The sequence below is a fragment of the Anthonomus grandis genome, unplaced genomic scaffold (genome assembly GCF_022605725.1).
Source record: "Anthonomus grandis grandis unplaced genomic scaffold, icAntGran1.3 ctg00000850.1, whole genome shotgun sequence".
In the NCBI taxonomy this organism is placed as follows: Eukaryota; Metazoa; Arthropoda; class Insecta; order Coleoptera; family Curculionidae; genus Anthonomus; species Anthonomus grandis.
In genome coordinates this window covers 1-15,005 of record NW_026088603.1, presented here as the reverse complement: position 1 = coordinate 15,005, position 15,005 = coordinate 1, and the positions used below count along the sequence as shown (strand labels likewise).

The following is a 15,005-nucleotide window of genomic DNA, read 5'->3' as shown; positions in this document are numbered from 1 at the left end:
TAATAATAATGATATTTTACCACCTAAGCAATCTGGATTTAGAACAAATTATAGTTGTACTTCGGCTATGGCGGACGTTATTGATGACGTAATTCGGGCTAGGGATGAGGGTAAGATTTCTGCTCTGGTGTTGTTGGATTATACTAAAGCTTTTGATTTCGTTAGCCACTCAATTTTAAAGTCTTTGTTTCATTATATTGGCTTTTCTGATGCTGCTATTAATTTAATTGCCTCTTATTTAAATAATAGGATTCAACGTGTTAAAATAGATAACGACATATCTGATCCTTTGGAAGTTGAAAGTGGTGTGCTTCAGGGTAGTATTTTAGGACCCTTGTTTTTTATCATTTACACGTCTAGATTTTATCTTCAATTAAAGCATTGTGCCCATCATTTTTACGCAGACGACACGCAGTTATATTGTTCATTTTTACCAAAAGATTTTAAAATGGCTGAGTTTAAAATTAATTAAGATTTACAAGCTATTTGTGATGTTTCTTCAAAGCATTTATTAAAATTAAATCCTTCGAAGTCATCTATAATGTTCATAGGTAATCGAACTAATGTAAATAATATTTTAAATGGTATAAACATTAAATTGGGAGACGAAAGAATTCCAGTTGTTGACAAATGTAAGAGTTTGGGCCTTATAGTAGATAATAATATTCGTTTTAAACATCACGTGTCTAATATTATTAAAAAGGCATATCTTGCTTTGAAATTAATTTATTTGCATAAACACTATTTAAGTAAAGATATTAAGAAGCTTTTATGTGATTCATTGGTCCTTTCACATTGTAATTACTGTGATGTAGTGTATGGCTGGTGTCTTGATTATGAGGATAGGGGTAGACTGCAAAAGCTCCAAAACTCTTGCATTCGACTAATATTTGGCATTCGCAGGAGAAACCGCATTTCCCATAAACTTCACGAACTTGGATGGCTTAATATGCATAATCGAAGAATTGCTCATTCTTTAACATTTTTTTATAAAATTTTAATATATCGTAGTCCGCCCTATCTCTATCAAAAAATAACTTTTAGAAATGATGTACACCATTTAAATTTAAGAAGAAATACTATTCTCATTCCGAGACATAAAACACAGTTATTTAAACGATCATTTTCTTACAATTTTGCTTATCAAATAAATTCTTTAAATTTGGATCCGGACCAATTATTAATTTCTTGTAATACTTTTCGTAGGAGGATGATTGTAAATCTAATGAATCAGCAGGGTATATAATTTAAGTTTTTTTTTTAACTTTTTGAATGGTTGTTTTCTTAAGTAATTTATTACAATTTTTGGTATTGGGATCATTTTAGTTATTTATTTATTGTCTGCAATAATTTTTTAATTTTTTGTTATTTAACAAAAAATTTAATCTGTTTTTTGGGTATTTGCAGTGTGTATTGTTTTGCTTGATGGTAAACTGTCAAATTTAGAATTTAGAACTCTTATGTAGTATTATGTAGGTTTATTAAGTATATGATTAAAGAAAAAGCTGTATTTAATCAGTTATTAGTTAAGCGTTACTGTTAATGAGCGTTACTGAAATTACCATTTTTTTTTAATGAAGTGTGGGGCCACAATGTTAAAGACCAGAATCTGCCATGGCAGAATTCTGAATTTGTAGGCCTTTTATTTGCGTAAATTTATTGCTAGATTTTGTAAACTTGTATTTTTTTTGTTTCTTCTATGCAAATAAAAAATATTTATTATTATTATTATTATTATTAATATTATCGTAGAAAATTGCTTGTAGTGACTTTTATTATGTATACTTGTTTTAAGTAGAAATAAGATGATCGAATTGTTTAAAATGAAAATATAATAAAAATGCACATAAAATAGTTATTTCGCCCCCTCGAAGTAAGACGTATGACAAGATAAAATTTGAATTTATCATAATTATGAAAAACATTCAATTTTTATTGAAACATCGATATAATCCAGAAGACTAATTTGGAAACCAAAAACAGAAAACAAACTTATATCTGTAAAGTATGGCAATTTAGAATACACACCTGTATAAATTTTAAGTTAAGGAGTACCCCTTATATATAATATTTACTTTTTATGCTTTTTTAGATCCAAAAATAACGACGCCAAACCAGAGCGTAATTATAGAAGATTTGGAATACTGTACTAAATATGACTTTGCAATAACAATTCTAAGTGAAAACGGACTAGACAACATAAAAATCAACCCAAATACTATCAGGACAATAATTACTGGCGGTGATCAAATGGAGGCGCCAACAAATCTAACGGTAAGTACAACTTTGAAGTGTCCCTAATGGTCTAACGGCTAAAATGCTTTTATAATTAAAATATAATTGCTTTTAAAAACTGGCCTTCAACTAATTAAGTTGAGTTTTACGTAATTTTTTTTATCCAAACATTCTGTGTTTTATTACGTATATTAAGCGTCTGAATTCACGTTTGTTTTATTCTGGTACAAAAACAGACCTGTGCGAAATTAATTGTATCCAGCTCACAAAATCCAATCGATTTTCACATTAAATCCTATTTAAGGAGTTTGTTTGTAAACGGGAGTCCAGTGGCAGGGCTAAAATTCATTTAATTGAAAGTATTCAAATATTAGGGATTACGCTGAACACCTGCTTTATACACTTAACTACTAGTATATATTTGACCATTGAGAGTATGTTTGCTTTTTCAATGAAATATAGATTACCTTTATTATTATACATGCAGTTTTGATATAAAATTATTTAATTTGTGAATATATCATATTTTATAAATTAAGAAATTTCGCATTTCACAACGTGGATTTTTTTTTCAGAAGATTCATAAAAAATTTTTAACCCTGGAATGCTACACTTATTTCCGACTCTGCATCTGCTTCACAGGGGTACAACCGTACCCCAAATAAAACACGTCGTATTTTAGAAAAATGAAAAATTTATTCACTTACAGAAAAATAATAACTTAAACCGAGTCTCTAAGAACACTTTTAACGCACATCCATAATAAAATGTTCATGCGGCACACACTGAGCATATTTTTTTTGATGTTGTAAACACACGAACTTTTTGCATACAGCACAGCTTACTCTCGATTTTCGATCCTCTCTTCTGGGACAAAGCACACACCTACCCACTATTGTTGTAAGCCTAGTAGGTACTTCTTCTGAAGTGGTTATCTTGAGGACCCTACATATAGTTTCACGGAGTTCGCGCCTCAAAGTTGGAGCTTCCAAACGACTTAAATAATTTCTGGTAACTTGGTCGTAAATGGCTCATCACCTTTTTCGTGCATTGTCGAAAGCATAATTACTGCTTTTTTAGCACTCTTGGGTGGACAGTATGATAACAGTGTCAGATGTCCACTGTAGTAAAACATGGCAGAATTTTGATTCCTTTCTTTGAGTTCCAAAAACGACTCAGGAATTTCTTTTTCTTATAGTACCAACAATGGTAATTTTCCTCTCCAAAAGATGTTTCGCGGTCTTAATAGCAGTAAACCAGTTATCCATGGTCAAGTTCCTATTTGTTCCTTGGACAGAACTGGTTAGCTTATTACAGTAATACTGAGCTACAGGAACATCAGTTGGTGTGGAACCTTTTCCTATATAAATTTCAGCATCAAGTGCAAAAGCTGTTTTAGCATCACAGGACAACACAATTTTGGTTCCGTATTTATTGGGCTTTGAAGGGATGTACATTTTAAAAGGACATCGGCCTCTAAAACCAACCAATTGTTCATCAATTGTAATATATTTTGAAGGAGTATATAGGTTTTAAATTTTAACGATTGACCTCTCAAATACCTCTCGAAAAGCTGCAAGCTTATCAGTTTCTTTTCTTTCAGCTCTGGACTGCTTATCATCAAAGCGAAGACAGTTTATCAAAAACCTGAAACGTGCCTCGAGCATGGTAGCACGGAATATTGGAATTCCTGTGTCTTTATCAAATAGCTCCTTGGTCAAAACTCTGGCCATTTTCATAAAACCGGTATAATAAAATAGTCCGAAAAGTGCTTGGAGTTCAATGCTGTTTGTATCCTTAGTCCAAGAGGGTCTCTTACCTACTGGCGTAATAACAGATGCATCAGTATCTTGGTCATCGTTCTTATTTGAATATTTCAATCGTTGAACTTAGATCTCGTTATTAGTATATTGGGTATATTTATCAAAATTTTCTTGAGTGAAACATAATTTCCAAGCTTCAGTTCCCGATGTTATATGTTTTGCTTCGTTTTTGTTTCCAGGTAAATACAAAACCAGATTTCGTTTTGGTGTGCAATAAAAGAATTAAGGTTGATTTGAGTGCCGCGTATTTCATCCTCTTCTGGCTCCTCTCTAAAATCAGGTATAATGGCATCTTCCTCCTCGCTGTCATCCGAAAAACTGTCTGAATCAGATTCATAGAGAATGCGATGAATTTCTCCGACATCTTCAGGCTTTGTTAGATTGAAGAACTTTTTCTGCAGAGCCATTATTCGTGCAGCCTAACAAAGAAAATCAATAATAACTTAAAAATCAAAGAAAAATATAATATCTTAAAAAAAAAACTAAAATATTTTCAAAGTATTATAGACATATTTTAGTAATATTTTTTAAAAAAAAGATACTTAATCATATAATAATAATCACCAAAATCTACTGAGAAGCGAAATAATCACAGAGTATATTTAACCTAAACTGCTACACTGGGGTACGCGCTAACCCCAAATATCACAAATCTCGAAAAGAAAAAACCGTGTGCCAATGTCAATTGTCGCACGCGAACTGACTTGCCGCGTCTTGAAACTAATAAGACGTCGGCGTTCGTTCCCCCGCCCACTTCCATTTAACTTGAGATATGATTAATGATGGGGTACAAATGTACCATAAGTAGCATTCCAGGGTTAACTTTAATTTGAAGTAAAAGATCAATTGATTCAAAACAAATCTCATGATGTAAACTTAAATTGGTTTTTGACAGTATATAGCACAGCCTACTTCTTTATTACTCTACAAATTTTCTGGCATTAGTAGAGAGCTCACGAAATCATATCATTAAGCTTAACAGCAGGTTGTTAGGATAGATGTTAATTCAGGTAGTTTTTAAACTAAATTTAATTAATAAAGTGTCTTATATGTATTAATCTTTGAGCCAACAATTTTGAATTTAAATTATTATTTCCCTTATTCTGGGAAGTAATGTCAAGTATACAGGGTGATTAATTAAGAATGGGCAATCTCTGAACTGGAGATACTACATACCAAAATATGGCGATTGAGCTTAACATGTCTAAAAAATTTGGAGATTCACGAGATAGAGGGTATTTAAAATTGGAATTTTAATTTGAAATTTCTTAATAATTTTGTGATTTTAAGCAGTATCGTCTTGAAAATTGGCGACTTTATATGTTTTATACCGGGCGCTAGTTACACCGTATTATTTAAATAAATTAAAACATATTTTTTTGCTTAATCAGTTATGGCTAAAATAACTAGAAAGTCTAAAAGGCAATTAAATTTTGAATAAAAAAGGTACTCTTGTTTATTTCATATAACTCTATCAGTTTTTAAGTTATTTGCATTTTAAACATTCAGCGTAAAAAATCCTAAGCCACCGTTATGACATTGACTTTTTTTCAAGTAGGCTTGTGTCAGCACTTATCAGTTTTTCGTGTATAGAAATTATATGACAATTTTACTGTCACTAAGTAAGAGTGTATTATTTGTAGTAAAAATTCCAAAATAAGAAAATTCCACGTCATAATGAATATTCCAACAGTGAAATGCGTGATATGATTTGCGTTTTTGCTCATTCAAACTAAAGTGCAGCCAAAAGGTATTTAGAATTATACCCCAATCGAAGACAACCCAATCACAAACTGTTCAGACGTATTTATAACCGCCTAGGCGAAACAGGGTAGTTTCGTTCTAAAACCTTAAATAGTGCTCCAAAAAATATCAACGTCGATGATGAAGAAGAGGTTTTAGCTCGTCTTTCGGAAAATCCAGTGTAGTGGGGGGTACTTACGTACTCGCCGTATGTCCACCCGCTAACCTTTGACGTCGCAGGGTATCCGTCAAGCCCCCTCACTATTTCTTTACAGTTATAGGAGAAAAAGTTGACAAAATGCCTCGGGCGCCACTCTAAGTAATTAAAGGAGCTTAAAGTCCCCTCTAGCCTCTCGGGTAAGCCTTTAGACAGTGGAGAAACCAGGTAAAAATTGAAAGTAGACTGTCCGGTTATAATGAGATCTTATTGCTCTTAATCTTTATTATTACAAATACTAATAAGTAACAGATTTGGTTGCTTAAAACTAAATGAATAAAAGTGTCCTTAAAATCTAACAATCCCCATTACCAATTTCTATGATTAAGCACAGGCAGTTATATTGTACAAGCGGTTACGGATGACATTCGTTAAGCAAAGCCGGAAACTCAACACCAATCAAGCGAAGCAATCCCAATCAATCGGTCAATATTTGTCTCTGCTCTGTTGCTATACGAATAGTAATTATATTTCGTATTGCCGTTCTCGAATTACAATAACTACTTGTAGTCGCAATTTTTTCTTAGCTCGGTCATCACGAATAATTTAAAGCAAATTCCCTTAGTACGTTCCACTTCCCTGCAACCCCACTCTAGCCCATATTCAGTCACCGCCACAACCAGTCTTCACTGCAATTTTTTCGTGCGCTCGGTGTTGACGCGTAGATTTTTGATCTTAACATTTAATTGTGAAAAATGGGAAAAATTTCAAAACAAGTGTCGATCAAACAAAAGAAAAGAAAGCTAAAGAAATTACTTGAATTATTGGACAGCTCAAGTAAGTAAAATATTGCTATTCTATTTATTTGTTATTTCTCTTAGGTTCCCTTATATTTCTTAAGAAAAACAGACAAATGACCGCGTGATTTACAGTAGTGTTCACATAGGTGATATGCTTAAACTGTATATTTACCATAGGATTCATATGAATTCCTGTAATTTTCTATTATTTAGAACTTTCAAATGAAGTTTAGTTAATAGAATGCCATACAATTTTTTTACAGTATACACATGAATGCTGTATTAAAATTGATTTTTACTTGTCTCGATGCGACGAAGGGTCGCATTCCCCGTCCACCTTTTTTTCACATGAACTCAAGGTCGGGGCGGTCGGAATTTTCTTATCGCGTAAATATTTACGACAAATGCACACAGATGTTCGTAGATGGTTTTATATATTTCTGCTTTATTGCAGGTTCGTCCGAAAGTTTTTCAAATGAGGAACCAGGGACGGACTCGGATTCGGATGCGCCATTAATAAATTTGGTGACACCGACTTCCGCAGTAACAGCTGGTTTGGCTAATGAAGGTGCGCAAGATATTTTAGCCTTATTAAGCAACCAATCATCAGTTACTAAAGGTCCTGAGATTAATTCTGATGTAGCTGCTCTTCTCTCAGGTTTTCTTACTAAAGGAATTGATAAAGAAAATCGTAATGCAATCATAGATTCTTATCCATGTATTGCTAACTGCACAGCACTTCAACCACCTATAATTAATCCAGAAATAAAATCTTGCCTGGATGCAAACGCATTAAAACAGGATAATTTCCTAAGAAAGTTACAATCCCAGTTGGCAGCTGGTATAAGCGCGATAGCGATTCCGCTTGACCAACAATATGAAGTAGCCAAGAAAACCGAAACTGAAGAGGCAAAGAAAGAATTAGAAAAAAAATGTGATTCTGTTAAAATATTTTCGGATGTTTTCCACGCCCTGTCTTTACATCGACGTCATGGTATTGTTCCTTTTTTGGACATTGGGGTGAAGAAAATTCTGGATGATTGCCCGATAGACGAATTTTTGTTTGGAAAATCATTCCCGGACCAATTAAAAAGCTCTAATGAAGAACAACGTTTGGGTTCCAGTATAAGGAAGAAAGCTAGGGTTCCACAATATACTACTTCCAAATCTCCGGTTGTACAAAAAACCAATCAACCTAAAGCCGGTCCTTCAGGTATATCAACATCTTTAAACTATCGGCGCTCACAGCGCCGGACTCGTTTCAAAAAGGAGGAGGGGAGCGGAACCCACCATTCCAGGAGAGCATATCCTCCACGTTAAGAGAAGAACCAGATCAGTTATTAACTAGCCAGGTAAATAAGAAATACGCGGGCCGCCTTTCTAAATATTTAGAAAAATGGGCTCTTATCACTAATGATTATGCTGTTCTCTCTTGGGTTTCTGGATATAAGATTCCATTTAGGAAGAAACCAGTGCAAACTTATTTACCAAAATCAAGTTTTACATTAACAGAGGCATCTCAATTGGAAGATGTTATTACTCAATTGTTACAGATAGGAGCAGTGTCAAAGACTTATCCAAGATCTAGTCAGTTTTTTTCATCAATTTTCTTGGCTCCAAAACCCGAGGGTTCCTATAGATTTATATTAAATCTCAAAGCTTTGAACCGTTTTCTACGACCTCCTTATTTTAAACTAGAGGATCATAGGACAGTCTTTAAATTATTATATCCAAATTGTTTCTTTACATCACTTGACATTAAAGATGCATATTTTTTGATTTCAGTGAATAAAAGATTTAGAAAATATTTGTCCTTTGATTTTAAAGGTTCATATTATCAATTTAACTGTTTGCCGTTTGGTCTTTGCACAGCGCCATTTGTGTTTACAAAGATCATGAAACCTGTAGTAAAATTCTTAAGGTCTAATGGCATTGTATGTGTTATTTATCTAGATGACATTCTCATTATTAGTAAAACTTTTGAGACAGCTTGTAAAGACTGCCAAGCTACAAAAGATCTTCTGGAATCCTTAGGTTTTTTACTTAATTCCAAGAAAAGTAATTTAGTTCCTTCTCAGACATGTACATTTCTGGGCTTTGCATATAACTCCATATCATTTAAGGTACTTTTACCCATCGAGAAGGCAACTCTTATTCAGGCACAAATTTTAAAACTTTTAACGAAGGACAAATGCTCTATTTGAACTCTGGCTCAACTTATAGGTAAATTTGTAGCAGCTTGTCCTGCTGTTAAATATGGTTGGGTTCATTTAAAAATTTTAGAGCGTAAAAAGTATTTAGCATTACGCTCTAATAGACATAATTATCAGTCAACTTTATTACTTTCAGACTGTATAAAATCTGAATTACAATGGTGGCATCAAACCTTAACTCATAATTATGGTACACATATAGTGACAAATACAGTGTTTGCCCTTGAGATTTTTACAGATGCTTCTCTAACGGGTTGGGGTGCTCATTGTCTAAGTAAAGTTACACATGGTTTTTGGCACACATGTGACAGAGTAAAACATATTAATTATTTGGAATTGCTAGCAGCTTTTAACGCACTTGGTTCGTTTGCTTCAGATTTATCAAATTGTTCCATTCTACTTAGAGTAGATAATGTGACAGCCATAGCCTGTATAAATCGTATGGGTAGTGTAAGGTTTAAAAATCTTAATTATATCACAAGACAAATTTGGCTGTGGTGTGAAACTAGAAATATTTTCCTAGTTGCCTCATATGTTAATACTAAAGATAATGTCCATGCAGATAAGGAATCTCGATCGACTTCAATTAATACAGAATATGAATTATCAAATCATGCTTTTCAAAAGATATGTCAGTATTTTGGTAAACCTACTATTGACCTATTTGCATCACAATTAAATGCAAAGTGTACTAGATATATCTCATGGAAACCAGATCCTAGTTCTATCACTGTAGATGCTTTCACTGTTTCGTGGGAAGGTCAATTTTTCTATGCCTTCCCACCATTTAGCCTTGTATTAAAATGCTTACAAAAGATCATTGCTGAAGGAGCCCAGGGAATAGTAGTAGTTCCTCGCTGGAATACCCAGCCATGGTACTCTACCTTTCGTAAACTTCTTGTAACAAAACCTTTAGTTTTCACACCAGATCAAAGTTTACTTTCTTCACCTTTCAGAGACTGTCACCCACTTTGGCAGACCCTTTCCCTGGAGGTTGGAATTTTATCCGGGAGGCTTTTCACAGACGAGGTGTCCTAGCAATAGGACTTCAGGCTATTAAATATTCAATCAGCACATCTACTTTAAAGCAGTATACTGCATACTTAAGGAAATGGTGGGATTTTTGCAGCACAAAAAACCATAATCCTTTTCAATATTCATTAAATTTGGTTTTGGACTTTCTAAGCACCCAATTTCAAAGTGGCGCATCCTACTCTACTATTAACTCGCAACATGCGGCTATAGTCCTACTTTTTTCAATAGAAACATCAGAGAAAAATATTATAAGACGTTTTTTGAAAGGCATCTATAACCAAAAACCATCTAGGCCAAAATACCAAACTACGTGGGACCCACATCCGGTTCTTTTACATCTATCCAGTCTATATCCTTTGTCTGACATTTCTAGGTTTCAATTAACAATGAAGCTGGTCACATTATTAGCATTAATTACAGGCCATAGGCTTCAAACTTTGGCATGTATACGTTTACAAAATATCATTAGATTTCCAGATCGTTTAGAAATAAAAATTTCAGACAGACTTAAAACTTCATCTTATAAGAAATTTCAACCAATATTGATAATCCCATATTTTAAAGAAAATGCTTCTCTCTGCGTGGCCTCTGTCATTGATCAATATATACTGGTAACCAGGGATCTTCGTTCCCCAGACACTGATTTCTTAATTCTAACAGTTAATAAACCCTTTCATCCAGTGTCAGCACAGAGATTAAGCAAATGGATTAAGCTTACTCTTGCAGCTAGTGGCATTAATACCACTCAATTTTCGGGTTACAGTACTCGTCATGCAGCCACTTCGGCAGCCTATAGGGCAGGAGTTTCTATTGAGGTTATAAGATCTAGAGCGGGTTGGACACAAAAATCTAACACGTTTGCGAGATTTTACAATAGACCCCTATCAGAAGATCCTGCAGCATTTGCTAAAGGGATCTTAGGTATAGTGCATTATAAATAATAGATTTAGATACTTATGTGTTTGTAGTTTGTTGTGTTCCTTTAATATAAAAAATTCATTATATTATATTTATATTTTGTACAAATACTGTATTTTGTTACAAATATATTTTTGGAGAAAATTCTAGATCTTTATCTTTGAACATCTACAAGTAGTTATTGTAATTCGAGAACGGCAATACGAAATATAATTAAACGATCAATTGACTTACCTTAAGGATAATTGATCTATATTATATGAGTATTGCCGTTCGAAGAATTACAAACCCACCCCAGTATCCCACCCGGATAGGTTGATCCAGAATTTTCAGCAAAATTGCAGTGAAGACTGGTTGTGGCGGTGACTGAATATGGGCTAGAGTGGGGTTGCAGGGAAGTGGAACGTACTAAGGGAATTTGCTTTAAATTATTCGTGATGACCGAGCTAAGAAAAAATTGCGACTACAAGTAGTTATTGTAATTCTTCGAACGGCAATACTCATATAATATAGATCAATTATCCTTAAGGTAAGTCAATTGATCGTTTAATTATGACATCACGGACTCGGTTATTACTCGTCTCTCACCATCTTGAGAAGCCAAGTAATAATTAATAAACGCGCCTACCTATAGGCACCAGTTAATAATATTCGCGACTGTGGCTTGCCCTACAAAACACGAAGAAAGATAGTGTCCAAACCACAGTTTTAAAAGTTCATAAAGCGGAGCGGAATCAATATGAATATTCTAATAATTAATTACAGATAAAAACAGCGGAAACATAAATTACCACCGTCTTCCAAGCTTGTAAAAATGGTAACTAAGATACCGTAACGCGGATAATTTTCACGATAATTTCATTAATATAACCCGCTTACTACCTGCCCTACAAAACACAAAGAAAGATAGTGTCCAGGCACCAGTTACTAATATTCGCGACTGTGGTTTGCCCTACAAAACACGAAGAAAGATAGTGTCCAAACCATAGTTTTAAAATGAAATAAAACGGAACGGGACGGAACGATATCAATAGCAACGGATTCGATAAAGATCTTAATACGCGAGCTTGGAAGCGGCCGGTCAACTGTCAACAGGTGGCTCTTACCTAACCCAATTCACACTGTCAACGTCAAGACAAATTTAAACGTAAATATTGAAAATTTAACGGTATTGAAATATGGAAAAGTTACTGGTACTTCGCTCGAAAGGTATGGCACGACCTTACTGTGACGAATGTGTATCCTTGGTGGACCTGGAACTTTTTTATACCCATCGCAGGAATTTGGATGCCGACGACTCACGAACATCCTTGGAACCAATCGTTGAATAAAAATGCAATTGGGAAAACTTAATGAAAATAGAGTTTTTCCTCATAAAAACGGTACGGATTTATAGGCCATGACCTTTTATGATAAACAAAATTAGTTTCAGCTCTCAAAACCGGGTATTTCTAGGTGAAAACAGCGGGACAAAAGCTGGCCACATGTGTACAAGAAAACCGGCTTTTCAGGAAAACCGCGGGAAACTAAATCATGATTTATATTATATTTTGCCACACCGGGCATACCCCTTCATTTAACAGGGCTTTCCAAGGTAGGTAAACCTTAAAACTTGCAACATAGAACATGTAAACAATGCAACAGCATGAAAGGAAAATTTCATGAAAATAACCGGAAAACTGGAAGCATCGTGATGAAAACTCTCTCAGTTTTAGGCATTTGTGGTTCTTTATTATCCTAAGAATAACCAGGGCTGAAAACAATAAGGCTAGAGACTACAACATAGTCAACGGAGAACTAGACATAACCTATAAGAAATCAAACCTTTCCAGAATACTATCAAGCTAGCAACCTCTTTAAGTTGGTTTCTTTATGAATGTTTAGAATTATAAACCCCTCATGACTCACAGGTAAAGCTTAAAATGTATCTTTTTGTTATGTAAATTATAAATTTAGAGGTTAAAATGTTAACGGAGCACAATTATCTAAGTTGTCTTATAAAAGACTGCCTGGGCTTACCCTTATTACTATAAAATAAAGACAAAATCTTCGTTACACCAGATCTCAGTACTCGTCGGTAAAGTACGGCAACAGGAATAAGGAGAATTTTAAAGAAAGATAATCTCCGTTCATATCACTATACTCCTGTCCAAAGTTTGCTACCTCTAGATTTACCAGTTCGCATACAGTTTGCACAATTTATGCTAGATAAACAATCCGAAAACCAAATAATCATTTGTGGGACTCCAAAAATCCACATGCTCGAAAAAAACGACATTTTCAGCATGAATTCATGGTAAATATTTGGAGATGGCTGCAAAATCCCTAAAGCGCAAAATTCCTAAAACCCAAACGTCCTAATCGGAGCGGCTCGGCATACATCGGAATTTCTGGGATCCCTATTTTACATTGAACCAAGCATAGATCGGTATTATATTTGTCAACGTCGCATTTCATAATCATCATGGCCTAGCAACGGTCGGAGCGAGGATCGTCCATAAGCGTCGCACTCTTCAGTAATTTTCTACCTGAGTACCCCAATTTGTACTATTTAGGGTTTGAATAGTCTCTGGTACAGTGGCGTACCTCTGGGTACAGTGGCATACCCAGAGTTTGGGCTTGGGGGGGATATAAAAAAAAAACGAATAAACATAATTTATTTATTTTACGTTAAATTTGAAATTACAAAACAAAATCTAAACGCCGTGGCTTCAAAGCGAGATCATCAATAATTTCATCAACAGATATTACTTCTTCTCGATGAATTGATAGCATGGCCAATCCATTAAGCCGCGTTTGGGTGGTAGTATTACTCAAATACGTTTTTATCCGTTTTAACGTGGAAAATGTACGTTCTGGCGTCGAAGTTGACACTGGCAATGTACAAAAAATTTTTTAGAAGTTTCAGTACATTGGGATAGGCATGCTGACTACAAACTTCCAAACAAGCTAATGCTTGGCGTTTGTTTTTTATTTCTGGGAAATTGTTTAAATGCTCATGCCACAGTTTTATTTCAGATTTTGTGATAATTTTTGGATAACATCGGGTAAATATAAATCAAGCAAATTGTTAAACTTATTGCTTGAATCAGTTGATTCTCCAATAGATGAAGGTGATAATATTGTGCGTTATTCGTTTTACTTTAATTTCGGCGCCCACACTCGACGCCACTTCCTAAAAAATAAATACAAAAGTGAAATAATCTCAAATTAAAAAAAAAGGATACAAAATTTACCACTGCTTTGTTAAAAGGCCCTTCAAAATGTTTGTCAGCATCTAGTCGCAGCTTCCTTAAGCATAAAATTACATTTTCAGTCACCATTACAGCCTCTTTTAAATCAATGTCCACTTTTTGCAGAACCCGACAAAGTGGCAAACCAAAACTAAAGATCTGGTTAACTACTTGGAGGGCTATTAAAAAGTCGGAATCAAAAAGACTATTACGCAAAACTGGTGCATCCCCAGAATCCCTCCAAGCAGATATATCTTCCAAGCTTTCAACGACGTATTTGTAAAGTTCCATGAAGTCTTGCACTGCTTCATATTTGGATATCCATCGAGTTGCGCATAATCTCTTTAGGGTTTTTGCAGATGGATGTTCATTTGATTCTTCGATTTTCTTAAAAGCACATTTTTGCGCTTTGGAGTATTAAAAAAAGTATATAGTTTTTCAATAACTCCAAGACAATTTCTTATTTGTTGAACCTCACATGCTTTGGAAATGGCCAGATTTAATGAACGTGCAGCACAATGTATATAAATAGCCTTTGGACATCTTTGTCGAATAAATTTTTGCACTCCGTTAAATTTTCCAGACATGTTACTGGCTCCATCGTACCCTTGCCCCACCAGGTAGTTTATATCCACGCCAAAACTTTCCAGGCTATTTAAGATTGTGTTTGATACATTTTCACCTGTCAAACTATCAGCTGGAATAAACTGTAAGAAATCTTCATTTATTTTGTTATTATCACTCACGTATCTTACACATATGCTAACTTGTTCGACTGTAGAAATATTTGTTATTTCGTCGGCAAGAATAGCAAACGCCTCTGCCTTGTTTATTCTGTAAACAAGTTG

The 15,005-nt window shown here is 34.4% G+C and overlaps 1 protein-coding gene and 1 long non-coding RNA gene across 3 annotated transcripts; both read left to right on the top strand.

Moving 5' to 3' along the window:
* Nucleotides 1-6,487: 6,487 nt before the first annotated feature.
* LOC126749808 (uncharacterized) lies at nt 6,488-11,580 on the top strand. Of its 2 annotated transcripts, none has more exons than XM_050459480.1 (2): nt 6,488-6,795; nt 7,213-11,571. In XM_050459480.1, the coding sequence occupies exons 1-2, from the start codon at nt 6,714-6,716 to the stop codon at nt 8,076-8,078; spliced, it is 948 nt and encodes a 315-aa protein (XP_050315437.1). In that variant the 5' UTR covers nt 6,488-6,713; the 3' UTR covers nt 8,079-11,571. The 2 variants fall into 2 exon arrangements, with proteins under 2 accessions (XP_050315437.1, XP_050315436.1); XM_050459479.1 differs by lacking the exon at nt 6,488-6,795 and having other exon boundaries at nt 7,015-8,110; nt 9,928-11,580.
* A 366-nt stretch (nt 11,581-11,946) lies between these two features.
* Nucleotides 11,947-14,900, top strand: LOC126749807 (uncharacterized). The gene is made up of 3 exons (XR_007665373.1): nt 11,947-12,306; nt 12,380-12,518; nt 12,634-14,900. It is a non-coding gene; the product is annotated as an uncharacterized LOC126749807 (long non-coding RNA).
* The last annotated feature ends 105 nt before the right edge of the window (nt 14,901-15,005 follow it).